This window comes from Bos indicus, chromosome 27 (assembly GCF_029378745.1).
Source record: "Bos indicus isolate NIAB-ARS_2022 breed Sahiwal x Tharparkar chromosome 27, NIAB-ARS_B.indTharparkar_mat_pri_1.0, whole genome shotgun sequence".
NCBI lineage: Eukaryota > Metazoa > Chordata > Mammalia > Artiodactyla > Bovidae > Bos > Bos indicus.
Window position 1 is genome coordinate 40,184,610 of NC_091786.1, and position 26,691 is coordinate 40,211,300.

At 39.8% G+C, this 26,691-nt stretch overlaps 2 protein-coding genes across 10 annotated transcripts in view; one reads left to right on the plus strand and one right to left on the minus strand.

The window, feature by feature from the left end:
- Positions 1 to 24,793, plus strand: part of TOP2B (DNA topoisomerase II beta) — a 62,792-nt gene extending 37,999 nt beyond the window's left edge. For 2 of the 3 annotated variants that reach the window (XM_070781536.1, XM_070781534.1), the window contains exons 19-36: positions 515 to 636; positions 834 to 982; positions 1,750 to 1,981; positions 3,516 to 3,650; positions 4,250 to 4,450; positions 5,432 to 5,627; positions 5,772 to 5,863; positions 8,646 to 8,801; positions 8,957 to 9,040; positions 10,329 to 10,523; positions 12,871 to 13,012; positions 13,222 to 13,383; positions 15,670 to 15,871; positions 16,813 to 16,892; positions 20,207 to 20,317; positions 21,744 to 21,863; positions 23,317 to 23,411; positions 24,301 to 24,793. In XM_070781536.1, coding sequence (XP_070637637.1) covers positions 515 to 636; positions 834 to 982; positions 1,750 to 1,981; positions 3,516 to 3,650; positions 4,250 to 4,450; positions 5,432 to 5,627; positions 5,772 to 5,863; positions 8,646 to 8,801; positions 8,957 to 9,040; positions 10,329 to 10,523; positions 12,871 to 13,012; positions 13,222 to 13,383; positions 15,670 to 15,871; positions 16,813 to 16,892; positions 20,207 to 20,317; positions 21,744 to 21,863; positions 23,317 to 23,411; positions 24,301 to 24,465 — 2,639 coding nt within the window. In that variant the 3' untranslated portion in view covers positions 24,466 to 24,793. The remainder of the gene's footprint in view (positions 1 to 514; positions 637 to 833; positions 983 to 1,749; positions 1,982 to 3,515; positions 3,651 to 4,249; positions 4,451 to 5,431; positions 5,628 to 5,771; positions 5,864 to 8,645; positions 8,802 to 8,956; positions 9,041 to 10,328; positions 10,524 to 12,870; positions 13,013 to 13,221; positions 13,384 to 15,669; positions 15,872 to 16,812; positions 16,893 to 20,206; positions 20,318 to 21,743; positions 21,864 to 23,316; positions 23,412 to 24,300) is intronic. The other variant, XM_070781535.1, reaches the window with a different exon arrangement.
- A 52-nt stretch (positions 24,794 to 24,845) lies between these two features.
- Positions 24,846 to 26,691, minus strand: part of RARB (retinoic acid receptor beta) — a 593,227-nt gene continuing 591,381 nt past the window's right edge. For all 7 annotated transcript variants that reach the window (XM_070781537.1, XM_070781540.1, XM_070781543.1 and 4 more), the window contains one exon: positions 24,846 to 26,216. In XM_070781537.1, coding sequence (XP_070637638.1) covers positions 26,020 to 26,216 — 197 coding nt within the window. In that variant the 3' untranslated portion in view covers positions 24,846 to 26,019. The remainder of the gene's footprint in view (positions 26,217 to 26,691) is intronic.

Below are 26,691 nucleotides of genomic sequence, written 5' to 3' on the forward strand. Positions count from 1 at the left end.
TACACTGAGAAGACACTGAGACTTTAATGGTTTAGTAAGCTGTAGAAAGTCATGGCTAAGTTGAGAAGAGTATCCAGATTAGTGAGAATCTAAAGCCTGCATTCTTAATTACCAGAACATATCTCTTCTTTATAAGAGCATTCCAGATTTAGGGTATTCTAATAGTTTTTAGGCTATTTGATGACTTGCTGATACTTTCATCACAACTGGCATTTTGGGAATATGAGTGTTTGAAAGCTCCTGTGAAAGGAATTTGGTGCCACCCAGCAGTTCTTTGAGACTAGAAGGGGTCTTTCAATTGGTTCTTCACTTTTAGAATAGCTTAAGATGATATAAAATATGTTAGTAGGTACTCATTTTGTTAGAGTCTCAGCAATTTTAGTGATTTTTAGTAAACAGACTATATCTTTGCCTTTTTCTCTTGAATATATAGAACATTGTTGTCACTAAAAGAAACATTGCAACTCAGTCTTGAGTAATATTTTTAAAAGAGGGTTTTTCTTTTTAAAATCAGGTTTTAAACCAGGTCAACGAAAAGTTTTATTTACCTGTTTCAAGAGGAATGATAAACGTGAAGTGAAAGTTGCGCAGTTGGCTGGATCTGTTGCTGAGATGTCTGCTTATCATCATGGAGAAGTAAGCAAGCATGGAGACTGGAATTAATTGAGAGCTATACTTACTGGCATGAAGAATGATAATAGGATAATTCAGCAAAATCAAGTGTTTTTCCTTTTATGAGGTCTTTGGAAATGTTAAAGAATTGAGGATTTGTGTTTTAATAAAATGAGATTCATGGAGGAACTTTGTGAATGTATTCTGTGTCTGTTGTGCAGCAAGCATTGATGATGACTATTGTGAACTTGGCTCAGAACTTTGTGGGGAGCAACAACATCAACTTGCTTCAGCCTATTGGTCAGTTTGGAACTCGACTTCACGGGGGCAAAGATGCTGCGAGCCCTCGTTATATTTTCACAATGTTGAGGTAATCATTTGAGATATAATGGCATAAGTACTATTGGAAGGTTATTGGAACTAACAAAATGTGTCATAGAAGTGTAGCTATGGAGAGAGAGCCATATTCCCTGGGGGCTCAGATGGTAAAAGCATCTGCCTACAATGTGGGAGACCTGGGTTCAATCCCTGGGTTGGGAAGATCCCCCTGGAGAAGGAAATGGCAACCCACTCCAGTATTCTTGCCTGGAAAATCCCATGGATGGACAGAACAGCCTAATAGGCTACAGTCTATGGGGTTGCAAAGAATCGGACACGACTGAGCGTCTTAACTAACTTAACTATGGAGAGAGAAGCTTGAGTGTTATGTTCAGGGTGAATGTTCCAAAGTATTTGGTCACATCTCGGTTTTTTATGAATTATTGGTGAAGCCAGTCCTAATGAATGTAAGGATTTTTCTGATCTAACTATTTAGGCTGAAAGTGGGTTTTGTGGTTTAGTCAGAATAAGAGGAAATCCTTACCAGGTTATATATCAATATGAAGAATTTAGGCAGGTTAGTCAGTAAGTAATCTAAGTAAAACAGGGCTGTTTTATTCTGGCTTTGTGCCTGAGAGAAATACATTTGGTAATACGGTCAAGTAAATTTTATTGTTAAGTTTAAATTAAGTACTTGTAACCAAAAACTTTAAATGCATTATTTTAAAAGATTTCTGACATGTAAAGTAATCACATATAAAGTTTTTTTTTTTTTCAAACTGTGACATTGCTGCACGTTTCTCTTTTTCCTTTCATTAGCACTTTAGCAAGACTGCTTTTTCCTGCTGTGGATGACAACCTGCTTAAATTCCTTTATGATGATAATCAGCGTGTGGAGCCTGAGTGGTATATTCCCATAATTCCAATGGTTTTAATAAATGGTGCTGAGGGCATTGGCACAGGGTGGGCTTGTAAGCTGCCCAACTACGATGCCAGAGAGATTGTGAACAATGTCAGGCGAATGCTCGATGGCCTGGATCCTCATCCCATGGTAATGATGCAGAATTTACTGCTTATATTGGTTTTTTTTTGTATTTAACAAATGATATTGTGTGAACTACAAAGTCAGTAATTTTAGAAAAGTAATGGAACCATTTTCATTTTAGAACGTATTTTAGACAGTAAGGACCTTCTTAGTGTAGAACTTGATGTGTGCTTACAGTAAAAGATAAAGTTTGCAAAAAGCCTGCAGATAAGGCTTATGGGGAGAAACTGTTTATTAAAATTTTAATGTAAAAGTATTTCAGGCTTTTTTCAGACTTTCAAATATCTAAATTATATAAAGAATAAGGCTTATATGATAAAGTTATATGCAACTTTTTATTGTTCTTCAGCAACTAAATCATGTTAGAGAGTCATGAGGATACTTAAAAACACACTGCAGGTATTTTAATATGTCTCCATATTTACTTTTCCCCTTTCCTCACATCATTGATTGTTCAGCTCTTCCCCAACTCCCTCTAAGGAAAACCTCCGACATGCTTTGCCCTCTTCTACATGGTTTAAAATCGTCTAGATTCATAAGCAAAGAGGAAAACATACTCCATGTATATAGAAGCTTAATATTTTTATGTATTTCACTCCAAGTTTTATTTCATTTTTGTATTTAAAAAAATTAGATTGAGTGTGATTTAAAATCTGTTTTTCCTCTAAATAAAGTACTTTAAAATATTTCTAACAGGAGTATCAGATTACTTACAATGATTATTGCATTTTATTTTAATTATTTCAGATATATTGAGTATTAATATGTTTCTTACATTTACATATGTGTGTATGTATATATACATGTATATATAATCTTCTATATATGATACTGTGCTAAGTGGTGAGATAAAATATTATGATCCCTGTCTTCAAAAGGTTAATCTTTTGTCGAGGCAGGACGTCTGGGCATGTGGTTCACAGTGACAGAGGACAGTGCTAGTTGCTCAGTGTGCCAGGAGAAATGTGCTCTGCTGTGCACCTGACTGCGTAGTGATAGTAACACATAGGGATCAGAGAAGCGGGGGCGGGGGGGGGGGGGGCGCGGTGCGGGGAGGGCCTTGTCATTTGCCTGAGGGGCTGAGTGAGACTCATATAGTTATATAGGGTGTGAGGGCATGCTGGGTAGAAGACAGTGAGAATATTCAAAATATTCGAGACATATAAGTAGTGATCTGGAAGGCAGATCATTGGCTCTGGACTGCAGAGCTAACATAACATCTGAGGAATCTGAATTTAGAGAATTTTTAATCTACAGGAGAAGGAAGGATTTAGGTAATAGACTGGGGACAAAAAGTAGTATTCTTGGAAGACTAGGAAAGATGACACTAAGGTTTCAAGGTTAGGGAATGCTGGGCCTTTGAGAACAGAAGCTGTGAATTCAAGCCCAAGCGATTGTGTGGAGAGGGCCTGCTGTGGACGAGAGGAATTTGGGTTCATTCGTGTGAACCTGAGCTGGCAAGAGCTCCTGACTGGGGGCCTTCAGAGGTGGCACTCGGTGAGGAGTTGGGCCCATAAGGGATTTTTATTTCTCTCTTCAGCTTCCAAACTACAAAAACTTTAAAGGAACGATCCAAGAACTTGGTCAAAACCAGTATGCAGTCAGTGGTGAGATATTTGTGGTGGATAGAAACACGGTGGAGATTACCGAGCTCCCCGTCAGAACTTGGACACAGGTTGGTACAAGATGCAAGCTGCCTGAGGAGGGCGGTTGCATTAGATAGTGTGTTCTGGTTTGAATGGGATGCCATCTCTGTTTGCCCTGAGTCTATAGAGTGTTTAAACATTCCTGCATGCATTTTTGACACATTCTTATGAATATTCAAATTGTAATTAAAATGTTTTTTAACTTATTTAAATGTAGAATGACTGAAGCTAACTTTTCAAAAGACTGTTATCTTGTTTACACTGAAATGAGTAGAATATGAAATGAGTAAGGAATAATGTTTGGAACCCTTGCAAGTGTGGTCCGTAAATTCACGTCAGTCAGTATAGGCGGGTGTCAAGTCGTCAGTTCTAGCTGATGCCATCCTGTTTGCACTCTCAGCCTCTTTTCACCCTTTGGGCAGATCAGAGCTGTGCCCTTGTCATCTTCTTTCTCCATTAAGATCCCCGCATGTTGCTGACTGCAGTGGCTGGGCCGGAGATGGTGGAGCTGGAGGTTTCCCCTTTTTCTCCCGACTGGAATTGAGAATTTTAAAAGAGTGTGTGACTTGTAGTTTAAGAACATGAATGTGTGTCATGAAAGGATTACTTATTTTTTAATCTTTTGTAGGTATACAAAGAACAGGTTTTAGAACCTATGCTAAATGGAACAGATAAAACACCAGCATTAATTTCTGATTATAAAGAATATCATACTGATACAACTGTGAAATTTGTGGTGAAAATGACTGAAGAGAAGCTAGCACAAGCAGAAGCTGCTGGATTGCACAAAGTTTTTAAACTTCAAACTACTCTTACTTGTAATTCCATGGTACGTGAACTAGATTTACTATGAATTTAACCTTTCTTTTATTTTGTAAGTGGGGTTTTTGCAACCAGCTTCATGACACAAGTGAATGTAGTAAGTCTGAATGCTTCTCCCCTTGTATGTTTGCTAAGGAATCTAGAGATACTTTCCTTTTCCTCTAATATTATCCTCTACTCTTAATCCCAGCTCTGCATTTTGCATCTGGGCTTGAACACACAGGGTACACATACTTAGACACACAGACTTGAAGTTCTGGGTGTGATTATTGCAGGCTTTCTGTGTGCCTTATGTCTGTCTCTATTAGCATTTTAATTATGAAGTACTCATCTTCTTGTAACTATAATCTGCTTTATTAAGCTTATAAATAATTGAGGAAAATAAAAGTGAGTATGTATGATTATTCTCGTTCCATTCCAAATTAGCTTTTAGACTTAAAAAAGAAAAAAAAATCCAGCAATAGCACAATGACTGAGAAAAAGTGCCATGACTGATAGAAAAAGGATAAAAAGGATAGAGAAGTAAGATTTCTCCCTAGGTTGAAGTTTGAGTGAATTATAGCACATTTCAAAAAATCAAAGGAGAGGCAAATGCACATCTGCTGAATATACAGGAAAGAGAGAACTTTAACATTTAAAAACTTACAGATAGAATGTGTTTCTTTTTAGTTTGAAAAAAATATTAGGTGGTTTTATAGCCATAGTTTATATAGTTTTAAATAAGAACCTTATTTTAAGGTCCTATCTTAAAAATTTATTCCAACATAACATATTTTCATAGTTTTGAGAATTGAAATTTTATCCATTTCTCAAAGTTATCGAAGGAATATTCACAGAAATGTGCTGAATAATTTTGGTTCTGGCTTTTAGGAGTGGTGTGTATTCATGTAAGTGTATTATGGTTATTTTAAATACTGTAGGACATAACACAAGCTAAAAATACCAACACAGATTTATATAATCTTTGAAAATTTTGTATTTTGCATAGGTACTCTTTGATCATATGGGATGTCTGAAGAAGTATGAAACTGTGCAAGATATTTTGAAAGAATTCTTTGATTTACGATTAAGCTATTATGGTTTACGAAAGGAGTGGCTTGTAGGAATGTTGGGAGCAGAATCTACTAAGCTTAATAATCAAGCCCGTTTCATTTTAGAGAAGATACAAGGGAAAATCACTATAGGTAAGATGCAACCTTTAAAAATTTGAACATTAATTAAAATGGAAAAAAAACTTTATTAATAGAAGACATTTTTATCAGTAGAATATAAACAAATACAAATTGAATCTCTTTTCTTGATCCTAACTTTATTTTTCCCTCACATAGAGAATAGGTCAAAGAAAGATTTGATTCAAATGTTAGTCCAGAGAGGTTATGAATCTGACCCAGTGAAAGCCTGGAAAGAAGCACAAGAAAAGGTAATCATTTGCAGAATGAGACATTCAGAGAAGCTTTTAAAAGCAACTTCCAAAGCGAACCAAAAACCCAACCCCTGAATTTTGAATTTAGTACTGCTAACAGTGCTGAGTGGTGTGTTTGGAGACTGAAGTCTTCTGTTTATCCATGAAATGGATATGGTACAGGAATTGGCAGTGCACACCCACCACAAAGCTCATGGCCAGTGTGGCTCTGCCTGGGCCTCGACTGTGGCTCCAGGTTTGAGGAGGTAGCTCAGTCTCCTCGGCCTTCTTTGTGAGCTGCTGGTAAAGGACGGTGGTGGTGGTGGTGGTGGTGTGTGGTGCAAGTCACTCTGGGAACTGCTCTGGTCGTGCGTAAATGATCCCCCCCGGGCAGTCTGCAGTCACTGTGTGGGGTCACCACTCCCTCGATCTGGCTTTCCTGTACTCTGGGGATATGAGAGATGGAATGGTTAATACTTATCAGTATTTATTGAGCCCCATGTGTGTGCTCTGATCTTGGCGTAGATCTTTAGCTGGAGATTTTAACCCTGGGACTTCAGATTAAAAGTCTGATGTTTTGTTAATTAAATTATCCATTTTAGATCATAGAGTACTAATACTAATTCAGTGAATGGAATATTGAAACTTTGAGAGTTCTCTCAAAAATTAGCTTCTTGCTGTTGTGGATAATTTAAAGAGGTGATACCACATTGTGATTGAGAACACAAATGTACAAAAAAGAAGAAACTTGGAAATGATTAGTTTTCAGATACTTAATTGAATATTGTATACATATATAATACTGTTTGCATTTTAAATGCAAATGTTTGCATTTTAAAAAATAGTTATGATTATGTGATATAACTTGCACTGAAACATTAAACTTCCCAGCATTTGAGTTCTCAACCATAATGTTTTTCGTATATTTCAAACTACGTAGAAATACTGCTTTCATTTACATTAAAGTTTTTTCAATTTTGAACTGTCATTAGAATGACATATACTAGAATGAGTAAAACTAAAATGAATTATATATCAATTTACATATTGAGATAATTGAGGGAGGTGGGTAGGACAAAGTGGGAGAGTATTCAAAATTAAGATGCCTTAAGCACTTGCTTTCCTTTCAGTGTGTTTTATTGCATTCTTACACCTCAAGTTATGGTTTATACACTACTTGCCCTTCTGTATCACTGTTGGTTTAAATTATATCTTTAAAAATTTTGCTAGTAAGCTAATGAATTTAATGTTTAGTTTTTAAAAGTGAAAGTGTTTAGGGTTTGAGAATGCCCTTCTGGTGCAAATAGACCTCACGGGTAAAAGCTCATGCTTGGTTTCAGTACTTTCATTGTAACCCTCAAAAATCTCTCAGCATGTTGTTCACTTTTGGGGTTTCAGAAACAGAAGGAGCTGCTCTTACAAGAGTGTCTTGTTATGTAGAGTTGAAGGAGAGAGAATTATAAAGTAGATAATCAGAAGATCAAAAGCATGGTAGAATTGTCACTGGAACTTGAAAAGCGGTGTTTTTTTTTCTTTTTTCCCCTGAAAGTGTCCTTAGTCATCTTCATGTTAACAGTGATACATATACACATTTATGGAGCACTCATTAACAATACTTGGTGTGTCATTAAAACCTAGAGCAAATAGACTTCTGAAGTGTGGGTCTAAATAGGATTTTATGACACCTGACACCCTAATAGTATTTTAATAGTAGTGTAAGAAATTCCATAGCAGCACACTATTTCATGAAGAAATTTTAAAAGCTGTAGATTGTATTAATTTGTCCTAAATTATCTAGATACTTATATAGTCTATCAACTGAACAACAGCATTCCTTACTTGGATAATGTTACTTAGTTGAGTTTATACTTTGAATGCAATGAAGCATCTTTCTTTGTAATTTTTATTTTTATCTCTTCTAAAATAAACTTAAACTTTAATTTTTTTATATATACATTATTTTACTGAAAATTTAAAATTGTAAAACTTTTTTTAAATTGTAAGGCTTTTTTTCTTTTCTTTTTTGATTACTGGAAGTGAACTTTTTGTTTTATGGAGTATCATGGTTAACTCAGTCATTTTTAATGATCTGAGTGCCTTTAACAATTGAGATTCAATTTTATTTTAACAGCTGTTGTTATTTAAAAAATTTTAAAGATGATGTCACTTACAATAAATTCATTGGATTTTGAAATTTAGTATTAGTGTAAGAAGATTGTTTTAATTGTAACTATTTCTGTGAAAAAAAGACCTTATGAATACAAGTTTTGAATAGCCCTTACAATTCTTACTCTAACCTACCAGCTCTTCAACTCTTAAGTGAATTTTTCTTAGTCCTTACTTGAGTGTTCCTGCTTGAGAAAAGAATTCACCCTTAGGGACTGACTATCTTAACATATTTATTATAACCGTAAAACATGTTTTTTTAGGTTTCAAATTGTTTATTCACTCTCCAGTGCAAAGACCTGACAAAGTGCACGATAGAGTGTTACTTCTGCTCTGTCACAGTTAAGATGCAGTGTCTTCTCAAGCTGTTAATTTTTCACCAGATTCCTGAATAGAGGCTGAATATACTATTCCTTTTGATGACATTATTTTGCATTTTTAGAAAATTTAAACTTTTTATAGGAAATATATTTTCATAGATAATCTTGTAGATAATCTAAAATAAACCCACCACCCTGAAGATGTAGCTTTAAGAGTGTAGCATGTGTGGAATTTTAAACTTAGTATTCAGTAAAATTCAACATTGATTTCATATTATACAGGACTTTAATATAAAGTTTATTATTCTTTGCAGGCAGCAGAAGAGGAAGAATCACAAAACCAGCATGATGATAGTTCCTCTGATTCAGGAACTCCTTCAGGCCCTGATTTTAATTATATTTTAAATATGTCTCTATGGTCTCTTACTAAAGAAAAAGTTGAAGAACTGATTAAACAGAGAGATGCAAAAGTATGAACTTCTGTGGGTTAAATAATTTGAAATTATTTCAGTGTTTTCCATATATTTATTTTTCTTTTCCAAAAATAGTTTTATATATCCTTTATCCATTTAAAAATTATACATTTATAACTGAATGTTTAAATCACACTACTTTTTTATTATAGGGGCGAGAGGTCAGTGATCTTAAAAGGAAATCTCCTTCAGATCTTTGGAAAGAAGATTTAGCAGCTTTTGTTGAAGAACTGGATGTAGGTTAAGTCTCCATTAAAATATATTTGAAAGAGTAATGTTTATCAAACAAAATGAAAGTTTTTAAAATTAAATTATCTTAGGATTTCCTTTAACTCTACAAAGGTTAATGTGTTTATAAGCTGCAGAGGATTAAGCTTCTAGCTATATGAAGTCAAAAAACGGTTATGTCTGATGTAGATGAATAAAAGCTATGGAGTGGGATTTTAGAATGAGTTAAATTCTAATACTCTCTACTAATTAAAATTGCTTAACTGACTTCAAATTAGCTTATTGCTTCAATTTTAATGTTTTCCCCCCAAAGAGGTAAGAACAATATATATATGTGATTAAATATAGGTATTTGATTTTTAAAAAGTAGAATGATAGTCTCTTTAGACTTTTAATAGAGAAATTTAAAATTTTTTTAAATTTAGTTTTCTCCAAGTAGAATTCCATTTTTAAAAATAAAAGAAAAAATGTAGAGAAAGATATAAAATACAACTTTTCCTAAAATTGCCTAATTTATTTTTAATTAACTCACTTAAAATCTTAGAATTATATTCAAGTAATATGATAGCAATATGGTAGCAATATGATCATCTAATTTTGAGTAGTACAAGGTAAATTACTATTTATTATTAATCATGATATTACTTATATTTATTGGTTTTAGTTGTTTCATTGATTTATTTTCCACATGCTCTAGTTTTATAACCTAAGTCAGAATTCAAACTCTTAAGAATGAGTGTGGTATATTAGTTGCCTAATACAATTTCTGGAATTTTAATGATCTTTCAAGTATCACAGTATCACGTGTTGCCTTGATTTATACTTTTCTTCTGTTATGAGTTATTTTTTTTTAAATTTGAGACTTTTCCCTGCTGACTTATACATTTAAAAATTAATATCCATTAAGATTGAAGCAAGGTAAAGCAAGAGTAAAGCACGGCGTCATATTTGTTACCAGAATTGCCTTTTTGTACGGTTCGCTAGGCCTCTGATGATACCAGGGCATCAGCGGTCCTGACCCCATCATATGTCATAGGGTTCTAGGGCTGGGCGGGACCACGTAGGCCATTTAGTTACAACCCCTTGTCTTACAAATGAGAAGCTTGTTAGATAGAACTGGGACTATAGCCCAGGCCTTCTGGTTTAGAATTGTTTTTTTCTTAGGTTAGATCACCTGAAAAGAAAGCTCTGTTCCTGACTAAAATGAGCTTTGACTTCTTCTGCAGTCCCAATTATCTCTTCTGATGAGTTGTTTATGCCCCACCTTCCTCCCCATCCTTAATGATTCCTCTCCAGAAAGTGGAAGCGCAGGAACGAGAAGACGTTCTGGCCGGGATGGCCGGAAAAGCAATCAAGGGGAAGGTTGGCAAACCTAAGGTGAAGAAGCTTCAGCTAGAAGAGACGATGCCCTCCCCTTACGGCAGGAGAGTGGTTCCTGAGATCACTGCCATGAAGGCAGATGCCAGCAAGAAGCTGCTGAAGAAGAGAAAGGTAGCACACGGCTCGCGGGTGGGCTCCACCTCAGTAATGATGTTTGTAGGAATCGTAATTTTACTGTTATGAAATCATGCTGTATTTTTTGTTTCAAATGTATTGCTATTTCACTGTGATAGGAAGTCATTTGTTCATGAAAGCAGTTGATCCATACATAGGATGAAGACATTACTCAAGGACCCACATACATGTAAAGAGTGAGACTTGACTTCATCCCATTTCTAAAAAGAAAGAGAAATATTCTACTCAGTATTCTAAATTAAAATCATGGAACAGTAGCAACAACAAGTATAAACCATAAACTTTAGTTCTGTATCATGACCAGTTAAGGAAGTCTTACAGTAGAAAAGGGTCTGTTTGGCTTTTGAAGTAAACTGTCATCTTTTACTATTTGTTTTTACCTTTAGTTAAAAGATCATCAGACACAGCCTCTATCATTGGGTTGATTGATGTACAGTGGATTTAAAAGCCTCTCGGAGAATGGGGGTCGGTTAGCCAGAGGAAGGAAACATCTCAGAGCTGAGGAAGCAGGAGCCTGATGGTCACAAGGAGAAAGGCTGACTTTTCTGGGCAGGCTGAGTTTAGAAGCAGAGCGTGCCGGGTGAACCTGGGAACTTGGGAGATGAGCCTGGGCACTGGGTGAGGCCGGAGGGCTCTCTGTGCAGAGAGAGAGTGGAGCCCCAGATGGGGCACTGGGCTGCGGGGGAGCCCTCTCCTGCTGTGCTGAGAACCAGGGTCTCACACGCTCACCTGCACACAGAGCTTTCTCTTCTTGGAAATGGCTTCTCTTCTCTCCATTTCACATGGTGTTAGTCAGGATCCGTTCTCAGCACATTTCTCTGCGCCTTTTGTACTCTCCTTGAGTGATTGCATTTGTGCTCAGAGCGTTTATCACTTGATGACTCTTGAATCGATGTCCTGAAGTGGTCATGGTTCCAGGAGAGCTGGACTAACGCAGCCATCAGAATACACCCAAGCCCCACACACTCAGCATGCCTGACTTAATCCTAGTTTTAAAACTCCCCTCCTGCCTCTGCCTGATCTAGCTTTGGGCATGATCAGCCATCACTAACATAGGCCAGAAGCTGGTGAGTATCTCATTTAATCAGTAACTTAGTCCTACTGACTGACTATAAAAGAGTCCCCAAACCCACGCTTTTATCTTGGTCCCCACTGACACTATCTTGGGATTCAGTATATTTTCTCTGAGGCAGTTTAAGGTGAGCCATGTGGCTCCAGCAATCCTGTCTGTAGTCAGCCAGTCCTGACTCTACCTTCTTCACTTCATTCCTCTGTCTTATCTCTTTCCACCAGGGTGATATTTCCAAAAGACAAGACTGGTTATTCACAGTGACCCCTTGTGTGCAGTGATTCAGCTTCCACCTGGCTGCCCTTACGCTTCCCAGGTGGCACTAGTGGTAAAGAACCCGGCTGCCAATGCAGGGAGACATAAGAGATGCCAGTTCTATCTGTGGGTCAGGAAGCTCCCCTGGAGGAGGGCATAGCGGCCCCCTCCAGTACTCTTGCCTGGAGAATCCCATGGACAGAGGAGCCTGGTGGGCTGCGGTCCATGGGGTCACAGAGAGTCAGACGTGATGGACCTTCCCTCTCAGCTGTCCTTGAGCCAGCAGACCGAGTCACCGTCCTTTCCCTCCTCACTCGCTGGGGGATGTGCCCGAGTCTTCAGTGTCCAGTTCACTGGTGGATGTGCCCGAGTCTTCAGTATCCAGTTAACTGGTGGATGTGCCCGAGTCTTCAGTGTCCAGTGGAAAGGGCTCCTTTTCCCTATTGTCTGTCCGGCCCTGGGCAGGATTGCTCACGTCTTCTCACAGGTCACTCTGTTCTTTCTCCGTTTCAGGGTCAGGGGACTTTGTCTTATGCTTAGCAGTATATGACATGTCATGTTTTATTCTCATAATAATAATCTAAAGATTATTTTTATTATCTTCAATAATCTGAAGGTTTTTTCCTGGTGGATAGAGGCCTGAGCTCTAGCAATGAATTTTTCAGGTACCTTTTGGTACCTTGTCCTTAACTTTGAGTCTGAAAGTCCCTTGGATAATCAGAAGCTGCCTTCCTATTTCTTACAGTTGGTTTTAAGTAGCTGTCATCTCACAGAATGCACTGATAGATTAGGGTGGTAAGCAGGATCATTTTCCATAGCTGCATAAAAAGCATGGTCTGATCAGTGTCATCTCTTAGGGCCTCAGTAGACCCACGCATTCTTTTTATTCATCTGATACAGAAAAGCTCTCTATTGACTGGAAATGTGCCTCTAAAGTACATATGATATTAATTCGGCTTGTATTTTTACTGATGGTTTGGCTTCCTTTTTAATGTATAGGGCGATCTGGATGCCACAGCAGTCCGAGTGGACTTTGATGAAGAGCTCAGCGGAGCAGCAGTGGAAGGTGGGGAAGAGGCGCCGATCCCATCAGCTCCTGTACACAGAGGCCCCAAACCCAAAAGGGAGAAAAAAGAGCCTGGTGAGGGATCACTACAGTTTTTTGTTTGTGAGAAAATGTGTATGTTCAGGGCATTAGTAGATTCTTTGTGCTGTTTTTCTGGTAGGTGAAGTAATATCTTCGGTTCTCACAAACATTATAATGAACTTTTCGTTATAATAGTTTTATTTTTACTAATGATATTTAGGTAAGTATTGATACATACCTTATTGTTACTCATTTGTTTTTAGGTACCAGGGTGAGAAAAACACCTACATCATCTGGTAAACCGAGTGCAAAGAAAGTGAAGAAACGGAATCCTTGGTCAGATGATGAATCCAAGTCAGAAAGTGACTTGGAAGAAACAGAACCTGTGGTTATTCCAAGAGACTCTTTACTTAGGAGAGCGGCTGGTATTCTGATATGTTTTATACTTATTTTGTTATTTTTTGTGGTTTGAGAAAGTTAGTATTACTCAGAAGTTGGTACTGTTAGTATCATCAATATTACTGAAGTAGTAAACCATTCGTATTTCAGAAGTTAGTTCACAAAGACCAAAAAGCCTTCTTTATGGAATGATCTTTTCTAGCAAAGTTGGACATACATTTCTCCAAAGTGAAATCTGGAGAAAGTGTTTTCTTACTGACTTTTACAATAAAGTTTGGGTTACATTCTGTCCAGAGTTAGGAGATGTTTGCTAGAAAATGTACCTTGATGTGGGCTCAGCAGTAAAGAATCCACCTGCCAGTGCAAGCAGACACAGGAGACGCGGGCTCGATCCTTGTGTCGGGAAGCTCCCCTGGAGGAGGGCGTGGCATCCCACTCCACTATTCTTGCCTGGAGAATCCCATGGACAGAGGACCCTGCTGGGTTACAGCCCAAGGGAGTTGCCAAGAGTTGGATGCAGCTGAGTGACAGAGCACACACGTGTGTACCTTGGTGTAGGGCACTAGCAGTGCTGGGTCCACAGGCAGCGTGGGGTCCGTAGGCCGTGCTGCGTTGGTTTCCTTTTGTTGTGTCGTCTGTTTCTTATATCATGAGAAATTTCCCTACTTTATAGTCTGGTTCATATGCACACAGCATTATTTAGATAATTGCAGTGCCAGAGTTTAGGTTGTAGAATCCCATTTTGCTAGTGTATATTAGTATTAAGCATGTGATTTGATCCTTTCTGAATATTTATTAATTTGAAGTCTTCAAATACTTAAAAACTCATGAGTGTCCTATTTTATAGGTTTTTCTCAAATTTTAAGTCCTAATTTACATAAAATGAAAAAACATTCTGATTGTTTTCTTTGGGAGATACTTTTATATTTCAGGCCTTCAATCGCTAAGTAATTGAATTTCTTTTCATAAAGTACATAGGTAGTATAACAGGTAAACATTTTTTTGTTAGACTATAGTTGATTTACAATGTTGCATTAGTTCAGAGGTGAGTTTTAATAGTATATCAAGTTACATGAAAATTAATTTATTAACAGCTTTAAAATTGTATTTAGGCTTTTCCCATACATTTAAAATGAAGTATAAAGTTGCATAGCACCCAAATGACTTTAAACTTTTATTCCGTAGTATATGCTAGAAATTATAGTAAAGCTTATTTGCATTATACCAGTGTGCCCTTCTCCATGAGATCAGATCAGTCACTCAGTTGTGTCCGACTCTTTGCGACCCCATGATCGCAGCACGCCAGGCCTCCCTGTCCATCACCAACTCCCAGAGTTCACTCAGACTCACGTCCATCGAGTCAGTGATGCCATGCAGCCATCTCATCCTCTGTCCATCCCCTTCTCCTCTTGCCCCCAATCCCTCCCAGCATCAGAGTCTTTTCCAATGAGTCCACTCTTCACATGAGGTGGCCAAAGTACTGGAGTTTCAGCTTTAGCATCATTCCTTCCAAAGAAATCCCAGGGCTGATCTCCTTCAGAATGGACTGGTTGGATCTCCTTGCAGTCCAAGGGACTCTCAAGAGTCTTCTCCAACACTACAGTTCAAAAGCATCAATTCTTCAGCGCTCAGCCTTCTTCACAGTCCGACTCTCACATCCATACATGACCACAGGAAAAACCATAGCCTTGACTAGACGGACCTTTGTTGGCAAAGTAATGTCTCTGCTTTTGAATATGCTATCTAGGTTGGTCATAACTTTCCTGTGGGTGCTTTTTATGTGTTATATTATTTTGCTAATATATTGAGATCTTAACTCTGTTTCTCCTCATTCATCTGAAAAATTACTATTTCTGTTATTTCATGGTAAAACTACTGTGAAGAGAGATGATAGAAGTTTTTATGTAAGAAGTTAAGAGAAGGCACTTTCTAAAGATATACAAGTTGTCCTTTGTAATTGCAGAAATGGGGGAGTCGCATATTAGTAGTCACTTTTACAGTGGCCACGTCTCCTCTCCTCACTGTTTGGAATATCTTTTAAGCATGAAAAGCAGCATCCTGATACGCTCATCAGGGTCATGTTGCATTCTCCGGGCACCTGAGCGTGACCCCGGAGCCTCCTGGGAGTGCAGGCCAGACGTTAGGACCGTCCGCGTAACTGAGGCCAAACTCAGGCACTTTTATTCTCCGATGCTTGTCTTTTTCTCTTGCATGTTTTCGGAGACTGCTAGATTATTTTTCAAGTGTATGGTTTGGAATAATATTTCACTTTGATAAAGCTGGGTTTAAAGTCATTTTTGTTTTTGTCTTAGCTGAACGGCCAAAGTATACATTCGATTTCTCGGAAGAGGAGGAAGATGACGCCGATGATGATGACGACAATAATGACTTAGAGGAGCTGAAGGTCAAAGCATCTCCCATAGCAAATGATGGAGAAGAGGAGTTTGTCCCCTCAGATGGCCTAGATAAAGATGAATACACATTCTCACCAGGCAAATCGAAAGCTGCTCCAGAGTAAGTAACACTGACAAGGTGCAGTCGGGTGTCTTGGCATCTGTCAGATCTCACAGTAAAAGCACCAAGAAACTGTTACAATTCTGGATAAGGCCCTCCCCAGGAAGGAATAAATTGGGTTAATATTGTAGCTGTTTACGTAACTGTTGCTTATAGTTGAGAGCATAGGTTGGCAAATGTTTTCCATAAAAATTTGGAATAGTAAACATTTTAGGCTTTGCAGGCATATGGTCTCTTGAACTACTCAGTGCTGCCACTGTAGCAAAAAAGCAGCCATAAATGGTAGTGAATGGATGCGTGTAGCTGCATTCCAGTAAAATTCCATGTAAAATATTAGGCAGCGGGTGTGGGGGACGTTGCTCTGAACCAAGGGTGTCAAGTTGAGTTATGACGTCGCTAGAATCGGGAGCTTTGCTTTGCCTCCTTCGCTTTGGTCGTGGTTTGGGAGCTTTGCTTTGCCTCCTTTGCTTTGGCCGTGGTTAACTCTTCTTGCGTCTGGTGCGTGGGAGCAGGAACATGTAGGGTATGAAGTTTGTCAACTGCTTCAGATTTTTAAGGAAGTATTTTACCACATGCAGTAAAGTGTGAGAAATCAGATTATTGCCACCTCTGACGGAGACGGACTTTCTTCTTGGATTTTTGCCAATAATTTACTGATGTTAAATTCTGAAGTGGTTCTGTCAACCATAAAACTTAGTGGTATTTTGATTAACTTGGAACTTTTGCTTTTCTGTTAAGTAATTGTTTTGTCTGGAGTCTGTGTATGCACATTAATGCTTATGAGAGAGCAAAAAGGAGCTTGGTTGCCCTGTTTTTACAAAGAGAAACACACGAGAGGGCTAACCTGCTGTGTAATTATAACCCTGTGGTGCGTATTATATGTAAATTCTTAAGGCTGAGATGGTGACTTAAGTGGTGATTGATTTCTTTCTCTTCAATAGAAAGTCTTCCCATGACAAGAAGAGTCAGGATTTTGGGACTCTCTTCTCTTTTCCTTCATACTCTCAGAAGTCAGAAGATGGTATGCTCATTTCATCTTTTCATTGGCTATTTACATATTATTGCTATGGCTTTTTTTATGAGTAGTAAACTTACTTTCTCTTTACATTTTCTTCAGTGTAATAAGGTTTATTTTTTCCTGATGTGATTTCTAACTAAACGGTCAGTATTGGCATTATGGAAGCACTTAGGTGGAGAGGCAGGTGCTGACGTGTTTGTGTGTGTGAGGGGTGAGGAGTGTGAGTGTTTTAAGGAGAAAAAGTATAGACAGAAACGTTGGAAGGCTGAAAATTTTCATGGCAATGAGAGTAGGTTTATGACAGGATTTTTCAAGCTACAAGCCTACCAATATGCCAGTTTTTTACTAAATTCTAGTAGCTATAAGATAAAACCTTTATAGAAGCAAATTTAATCAGTGTGCGTACTTTTTTAAATTGCCTACATTTGTGTGTAGAATTTCTAAGGTCAAAACACATCCAGTTATATTTGAGTTACTATTTTCCATTTTTTGAATACACATCATGTAGCTGGATAAACATGTAGACTGTCATCGTTCAGTTGCTAAGGTGTGTCTGACTCTCTGTGACACCGTGGACTGCAGTGTGCCAGACTTTCCTTCACTATGTCCTGGAGCTTGCTCAAACTCATGTCCATTGAGTCAGTGATGCCATCCAACCATCTCATCCTCTCTTGCCCCCTTCTCCCCCTGCCCTCAGTCTTTCCCAACATCAGGGTCTTTGCCAATGAGTTAGTTCTTCACATCATGTAGCCAAAGTATTGGAGCTTCAGCTTCAGCCCTTCCAATGAATTCCTTTAGGATTGACTGATTTGCTGTCCTTGGTGTCCATGTGACTCTCAAGTCTTCTCCAGCACAACAAGTTGAAAGCATCAATTCTTCCGTGCTCAGCTTTCTTTATGGTCCAAGTCTCACATCCGTACGTGACCACTGGAAAAACCATAGTTTGACTATATAGACCTTTGTTGGCAAAGTAATGTCTCTGCTTTTTGATATGCTGCTTAGATTTGTCATAGCTTTCCTTCCAAGGAGCAAGTGCTTTTTTAATTTCATGGCTGCAGTCACCATCCACAGTGATTTCGGAGCCCAAGAAAATAGATGTCTGTTTCCACTTTTCCCCATCTATTTGCCATGAAGTGATGAGACCGGATGCCATGATGTTAATTTTTGGAAAGTTGTTTCATGCCAACTTTTTCCGTCTCCTCTTTCACCCTTACCAAAAGGCTCTTTAGCTCCACTTCACTCTGTCATTAGAGTGGTGTCATCTGCATATCTGAGGTATTGATATTTCTCCCAGCAATCTTGATTCCAGCTTGTGCTTCATCCAGCCCAGCATTTCACATGATATACTCTGCATATAAGTTTAAGCGGGGTAACAATATACAGGATTGACGTACTCATTTCCCAATTTTGAACCAGTTCATTGTTCCATGTCTGGTGCTGACTGTTACTTCTTAACCTGCATACCTGTTTCTCAGGAGACAGGAAAGGTGGTCTGATATTCCCATCTCTTTAAGAATTTTCCAGAGTTTGTTGTGATCCACACAGTCAGAAGGCTTTAGTGTAGTTAATGAAACTGAAGATGTTTTTCTGGAATTCCCTTGCTTTCTCTATGAGCCAACGAACATTGGCAATTTGATCTCTGGTTCCTCTGCCTTTTCTAAATTCAGCTTGTATATCTAGAAGTTCTTGGTTCATATATTGCTGAAGCCTAACTTGACGGACTTTGAGCATAACTTTGTTAGCATGTGAAATGAGTGAAATTGTGTGGTAGTTTGAACTTTCTATGGCACTGCCCTTCTTTGGCATTGAAATGAAAACTGACCTTTTCCAGTTCTGTGGCCACTGCTGAGTTTCCCAAATTTGCTGACATACTGAGTGCAGCACGTTAATGGCATTATCATTTAGGATTTTAAATAGCTCCCCTGGAGTTCCATCACCTCCACTAGCTTTGTTTATAGTAATGCTTCCTAAGGGGCACTTGACTTCACACTCCAGGATGCCTGGTCCTAGGTGAGAGACCACACACCATGGCAGTTATCTGGGTCATTAAGGGTCATTTTTTGTATAGTTCTTCTGTGTATTCTTGCTACCTCTTCTTAGTCTGTTCTGTTAGATCCTTACCGTTTCTGTCCTTTATCATGCCCATCCTTGTATGGAATGTCCCCTTGATATCTCCAGTTTTCTTGAAGAGATCTCTAGTCTGTTTCACATTCTCTGGTTTTCCTCTCTGTCTTTGCACACTGTTCACTTAAGCCTTTCTTAGCTGTCTTTGCTGTTCTCTGGAACTCTTCACTCAGCTGGGTGCCTTTCCCTCTCCCCCTCGCCTTCTGTTTGTGAGGCCTGCTCATCCAGCCACCTGGCTGGATGGTGTTGGTCACTGCCTCCTGTACAGGGCCACAAGCCTCCACGTTCTTCAGGCACTCTACCAGGCCTAAGCCCTTGTGTGTATCTGTCACCTCCTATATAATCGTAAGAGATTAGATTTAGGTCCTACTTGAATGGCCTAGTGGTTTGCCCTGCTTTCTTCAGTTTGAGCCTGAATTTTGCGATAAGGAGCTGATGATCTGAGCCACAGTCAGCTCCAGGTCTTCTTTTTGTGGATGTAGAGCTGCTCCTTCCGTTGCAGAGAGTATCATCAATCTGATTTCAGTACTGACCATCTGGTGATGTCATACATGTAGACAGACATACACAGATCTGGTACATGTTCTAAGGTATGTATAGATAATGCATTTTTGAAAGCCTGTCAGAACAGCCATGTAAAAGCCTCACTCACATCCAAGTTGCCATTTTGAGTACCTTTTTGGTTTGAGGAAAGGAAAGATGGAGGGAAAAACTGACTAAATTGAGTGTAAAAGTAAACTTTTTTTACACTCTTTTTACACTGTAAAAAGAAGGTACCTACTTGCCTTTTAAATTAAACTTTAATGATGTAAAATTGCTGAATGTTGTTATTGATATTCATGACATGATTAGCTGTGTATATACTAAAATAATCACAGTGAGAACTTTTATTAAATACCTCATTTAAAATCAGTATTTTTGAATTGATCAGTTTTAAATGATTAGCATTTGGGAGTATTAAGAATTTTTATTACTCTGTGCATTTCTATGTGGTTTTACAGGGTTAACAGTTTTGAAATACAACACTGTAATATTTTTATTTCCGCTGTTTGTGTATTGTGGACTATATGATCACAAAATAGAAACATATAAAGATTTATTATCTAGCTAGAGATGTCATCAATAAAAATAAAGTTTAACTACTTAGTGTTCCTTATAGAATGTCTTTACTGAAAAAAATAACTAATTTTTAGATTCAGCTAAATTTGACAGTAATGAAGAAGATTCTGCTTCTGTATTTTCACCATCATTTGGTCTGAAGCAAACAGAAAAAGTTCCAAGTAAAACAGTAGCTGCTAAAAAGGGTATGTACTTATTTTTGTTAAGCATCGCATAAACCGTATATAGTTGATTTTAAAGCAAATTTAATACAATTTGAAACTAATTGCACTAGTATTTCAATAGAAATAGCTATAAAGTATAAATGTATATACTGAAAATCCCTCTGGTTTACTTAACTATTGAGGTAATTATTAAAATGTCTGTAAGACCTCATTTTAAAGCTCTTATAAAATAATCCCATGTACTGGTATCAAAAGACAGCTTTCTGGTACAGGTGTCCTGTAGTGAGCTTTTGTCCCTAGCGCAGCTGGTCGTGCTGTGTGGGGCCTGCCTGCACTCATGCCGTGGAGCCACTGGCCGTTCCTGGGTCCTTTTTTGAGTTGGGTGGCTTCTTTCTTTTCCATAACCTTAGGTTGTTTATCAACAGGCTGATTTGAGTTGAGTCCTGAATCTGTCACTAGCACTAAGGCACACCCCTCGGGGGTCAGTGTTAGTGCTCCGTGTCTACTCACCCAGCAAGTCAGTAAACAGTCTGGAATGCCCCTTTAACATCTGAAAAAGGCGGCACACAGATCACCACTGTAGATACACAGCTATTAGAGGAGCAGAAAAGCAAGGGAAGGCCCTGCTTCCTCTGCATACACGAGGGCCGTGGTGAGAAATCGTTTGGCTAACGGGCGTCTCGCCCGCATGCCTTTGTCTGTCTTCACTGGCGGACTCTCCTCCGTGCGGCTGTACCCGCCCCTTCACCAGTGACTGAGGGAAGCTGGTTTGTCTCAGGGCTCTTGCCCTCAGGCTAGCTCACTCTGGTTTCATACCGGCTCTCAGATTTCTCGTGTGGTGAAGCGTTCAGTGATGCCAAGCTCTACACCCGACCCGTTCCCAGCTGCCCTCACACATCGCCTCCCAGACAGCCCTAACTGCAGTGTGCGTGAGGGTCAGGGGGGCTTCTGGGGTGCTCAGACTTCCCTGCAAGCATCTTATCTTGATGGGAACACCTGAGAGCCACCCTGAACACTTGGAGCCATTGCCTCTTCCAGTGATCAGCCGGTTTCCTTCATCAAGCTGTTCACTCCTGTGAAACCTAACAAGTTACGAGTTCAGTGTTAACTTAAGGCCAGCACAGCCAACACCCACCTGCCCTGAGGCTCCGGCTCAGGAGGATCAGGAGTGACCTACTCTCGCCCTCACTCACTCACTTTAATGGCCCTTGTTTAAAACATCACTTGAATTATCAAAAGGCAAGTTACATATAATAAAAAGCATTTTGCCACCTGTGAGCAGTTATTTGCCTTACGCTGGCACCAGATGAGAGAGACCATGGTTACTATGCAAGGCCACTCATTTCCATGTCAGCAGTAAGAAATCCCATCATTACGGGACTCGATTCAGCTTGGGTTGTTGGTAAGTATATTACATTGATCTGTGAAATGGACATTTGCTTAATAGGAAAACCGTCTTTAGATACAGCCTCTAAGCCCAAGAGGGCCCCCAAACAGAAGAAAGTAGAGACTGTGAACTCTGACTCGGATTCTGAATTCGGCGTTCCACAGAAACCAGCTCCGAAAGGTGAGGATCACCTTGTGTGACGGTCTCGGCACACTCCACGTGCAGAGCCTTCGTTTCTCCTACTCATGGAGGGTAGAGAGACTGGGTACCTGTTTTAAGTCGCTTTACTCTTCCATAAACAATGTTCTAAGAATCAGGGCTCAATGAGAATCCTCAAATGAGTGGAACTGAACTGAACGAGGTATATAGCAGTTTGGTCCAGTTTGAGTCTCAATTTCCTGATTTGTGAAACAAAGACCTCTTTTGTAACCAGAGAATGGGTCAAAGACCCCCTGCAGGGGACTCACTGGAAGTCATTCCTTAAAAGGCAGTGAGGGCTCCTCTTAAAGTGTGGGACTCCTTGCAGGAAGCTGGAGCCAGGACTGGCAGGCAGAGCCTCGTCCTCGTCTGGGAGTGGAAACAGCTGCCCTCGGGGCCCCTCCTGGGCACAGCACCAGTTCCTCTCCCCGTGGTCTGCGGGTCTCAGGGGTGCTTTCTATGGAAGACGTGGTTTCTCTAACGGTAGCGGTTCGGTCTTTCACCACCTGATAAGATACTGCCGTCAGCGTGTCTATTTCTTCAAGTGGTGGTTGGGGTAAGGAGATAGAGAGACCTACATGGCCCCAAGGGAGAATGGGGGCAGACGAGAAACAGGGACTTGGGAGGTGGACCTATTCACGTGCATGGCTTCAAACAGTGCCATCTTACTGACTCATCTGATCAAATGTGACATCCCAAGGCCACATAGCTATCTTTTCTTACCATACAGTCTAGCCATAGCTCCCGAACTTTAACACATTTAGAGTTGCCATTTAGTTCTATTTTCTATCTCTGGCTTCACTGTAGGAACATTTGATAACCATTCATGTTTTACCTTTTCCCCTTCTTCCTCCAATGAGAATGAGGTAGACAAAAAACCTAGGCTACAGGGGGGTGATTTGAATCTGAGAAGGAATGTGGAGATTTGACAGGTGCTCTCATGACTAATGCTGGGGTGATTTACTTTAGGATTGTGCTGCTTAAAATGGGATATGCACTGGTTGTTATTAGTGTGATAAGTAAAATTTAGAGTAAGCATTTAAACCACATATATTACTTTCCTAGGGATTCATATTATATTTTTAAAAGTACTAGTCTGTGGCAAATTAGGAACTAATTTTTAGTACTACATACCAAGATTTTTGTTTCAGGCCCAGGTACCATGGGATGTGCAGATGTTTTATGTATTAGGGGCTTGGTTATTAAAATCTGTCACTAGGACGTCCCCACTAGTTTAACTGTGTTTGTGAAATACCTTAGGTTCTGGGGTTGGCGTGACTCAAGTGATGCTGACAGACTTTTTCTATGTCAGTCACACTGAGATCAGGGTTGCAGGGCCAGTTGGGCACGCCCAAGAAGGAAAGTGTGTTCTAGTGGTTATCTTTTTATCCTGCACTTAACTTTGGGAGAAATAACTGCTTTGTATCATTTTAAGGTAAAGGCCGAGGGGCAAAGAAAAGGAAAGCATCTGGCTCTGAAAACGAAGGTGATTACAATCCTGGCAGGAAAACCTCCAAACCACCAAGCAAGGTAATAGGAGCATCTTTTAATGTATGGTTTTAAGATGATGTGTAACTGGCTTAGTTTGCTTATTGCTAGAATGTCTCATTACAGCTTTAACCCAGCATCTCTTATCCATAGGGGGCTTGTTTATGGTTAAAAAGTTATCCAGGTATAAAATTTATATAATCAGGACCATCTCTTGGATACAAGTGTTGCATAAAGTAGCCTACTTAAGAGTACTGCACTTCCTCCAGCGGCAGAAGTTACATGCTTCCTTAACTGAAATATTTTCAGATTGAATAAACATTATTTCTTTTTTGCAAATTGATTTGACAAGGACCAATTTGATTTTCTAACTTGAACTCCTTTGTGGATAATTTTCCCAATTAGCCTGATGCTTCTCCAGAAGTACACTATCTCTTTTAGGTAAATTAATAACATCAAATGCCCCCCCTTTTCTGTGTCTTCCTTTTAAAACTTAAAAATACAAACAGATGCTGTTAGCTGTGTGGTGTTCTCTTTACATTGACCCTTTCCACCCAGTCGTCTGCTGGGACTGGGGTCCTTCCTGGTGACCATTCTCTGCATGTTTATAAATACTTACCTTGTGTACAACCTACTGTGAATAGTCTTGTTTTCTTCTCATGAATTGATAGGTACTTAGCAGTAAGTTGAATTTTTACTTTTCTGTGCATAGTTGAGCATAGTTGCTGGGTAACATAAGTTTAGAAAGAAGTAATGGTGTAAGTATTACTATTACAGAGAATTAGGTAATGGGCCTCACACTTCAGTTACTTAGCATTATAGTTCTGATCTTACAAGCACAATTATTTTCAGTATGTCTCAAAATAAGTGAAGGAATAACTAGTCCTTTTCTTTAACTTTGGTGTTTTAACTTTTTTTTTTTAAACCCCAGAAGCCGAAGAAAACCTCTTTTGATGAGGACTCAGATGTGGACCTCTTCCCCTCAGACCTCACCACCGAGCCACCGTCACTGCCGCGGACTGGCCGGGCAAGGAAAGAAGTAAAATATTTTGCAGACTCTGACGAGGAAGATGTCGATTTTGCGATGTTTAATTAAGTGCCCACCGAGCACAGAAACAGTTCTCAGAAGATAACTTGTGTTGTCCTTTTTGTCTTTTCTGTCTCAGACTTTTGTACATCTGGCTTATTTTAATGTGATGATGTAATTGATGGTTTTTTATTATTGTGGTAGGCCTTTTAACATTTTGTTCTTACACATACAGTTTTATGCTCTTTTTTACTCATTGAAATGTCATGTACTGTCTGATTGGCTTGTAGAATTGTTATAGACTTGTGCATTAGCACAGATTTTAATTAATTGTCATGATTGCAGACTACAGACCTGCTTTTTGAAATGAAATTTAAACATTAAAAATGGAACTGTGTTCTCCGTCTCTTTAACTAAAGATGAACGTGCAGTAAAGGCTCCCATACACCTTTAAAATAAATATATTTTATTCTTTGCCAGGAGACTCCATGGAAAAAGGTAAACAGTATATGAACATAGAAAGCACTGTTAAACGATCTCAATGTACAAACAGCCAGTGAGAGCACATCACAGACCTGCTAATATATAAAAAAAAATCCACTAGTGCGTAAATGAGAACTAAGAAGCTGACACTTGTATCTGTTAACCATGCCACCCCACTTCAGAGTGACTGAACCAGGCCCGAGGATGCAGACTCTCTGCCCATGACTTTGGGGGGATCAGCCCCTACCTCTCAGGACACAGAGTTGCCTGGTACAGGTGGCAGACCAGCCCATCGCCATCCCATGAAACCTCCGTAATGGCTCGTGAACAGGTAAACAAAAACCTATTAACACTGGACAGTGCTGCTGCCTTGGAGGCTATCATCACTGTAAAAAATTGTGTAGTTACGTCATTGAACGAGTACTAAACCACTTTTAATTTAAAGTGACATCAACAACTGAACAAATGACGTCTGATAACCGAGCTGGCAGTTACACTGATAGAGAACTCTCTCCTGCTAGTGCAGTGAATCTGTATACATTTACTGGGCGACAGGAAATAAAATACGCGGTTTGAGAGCATCCGAAGAGCAAGGACAAGCGTCTACACTAACCGAATTAGAGCATCTTTAGCCTTATCTCGTCACACTACAATACTCCGCTTCCTTACCTGGATGTCTTGATCTGTGAAAGCAAAACACTTATCCTTTTGACCCTCTCTTAACTGGACACGCATAGTAATCTGCTCCACGACCGCGGGCCTTGGTGACCTGGAGTGTGGGACATGAGAGGAGAGCCGCGGACGCACTGCTGTATGTACAGAGTCTTCGGAAACATGACCCGGGTGAACCGTGTTGACTGGGTCTTTGCCATGCAATCTTGAGTGTTCAAAGAGGAAAATAGAAGCTTTTAACTAGTTTGGGGTTGCATGAAATGGCTGATTTTTAGAATTTAAAAAGTTTGTACTTCTAGGTAAGTTAGACAGTGAGGGGTATATATTGATACATACGAAAACTTCTTGGTCCTTCTTGAGTTTTAATATATTTTCAGTCCAAAAACTAAGCAGCAGTAAAAATGTTTCTTGCATTTTAAATCCCAGGAGTGAAGGTTCTGGGGAATGTTGGAGTAGCCAGAACGTGTCTCACTGCAGCAGCGGGGACTGGCCGACGCCGCTGTGCTCCACCGAGCTGGGGGAGACGCTGGGGCTGGGCTCCGCCGTGTGTCCGCCCGAGCTGGGGGTCAAGGGCTCGTGCCCTTCAGAGTTCTCCAGCATTTCCTGAATGAGTGGCGGCATCGAACCAGGGATTTCCATCTTCAAGGTAATTACACGCTCTGCACCTTTTAGAAAGAGAGAACAGAATCCGGTAGACAGGGATACCCGAATCCGCTCTCACCCCCTCATGGTGGGGGAGCTCGGGGCGCCGGGGCCTGCGCTTGGGACGGCGCTGACACCCCTGCTCCCGCCGTGGGCAGCAGCAGAGACGGGAGGACGGGAGATGTGATCGACTCCACCACTCGGCCAGTTCTGGGAAACAGTCCTGGTACGTGTTCACTCAGCATCACTGACAGAGAAGCTCCTGACGCAAGACCAGGAAGTGTCTCTTGAAAAGACCAAAAAGACGGCAGTGCCCCAGGAGAGGCGGAGGACCCGAGGGGCCCCAGGGGACGCCAGTGGCCCCGCCGCTGGCTACCTGCGGCTCCTCAATACTGAAGGGCTTCGCTGGGGGCTCAGGCGACAAAGAATCTGCCTACAACGCAGGAGGCCCGGGTAAAATCCGTCACACTGCCTGCCACTCAGAACACTGCCTCAGTG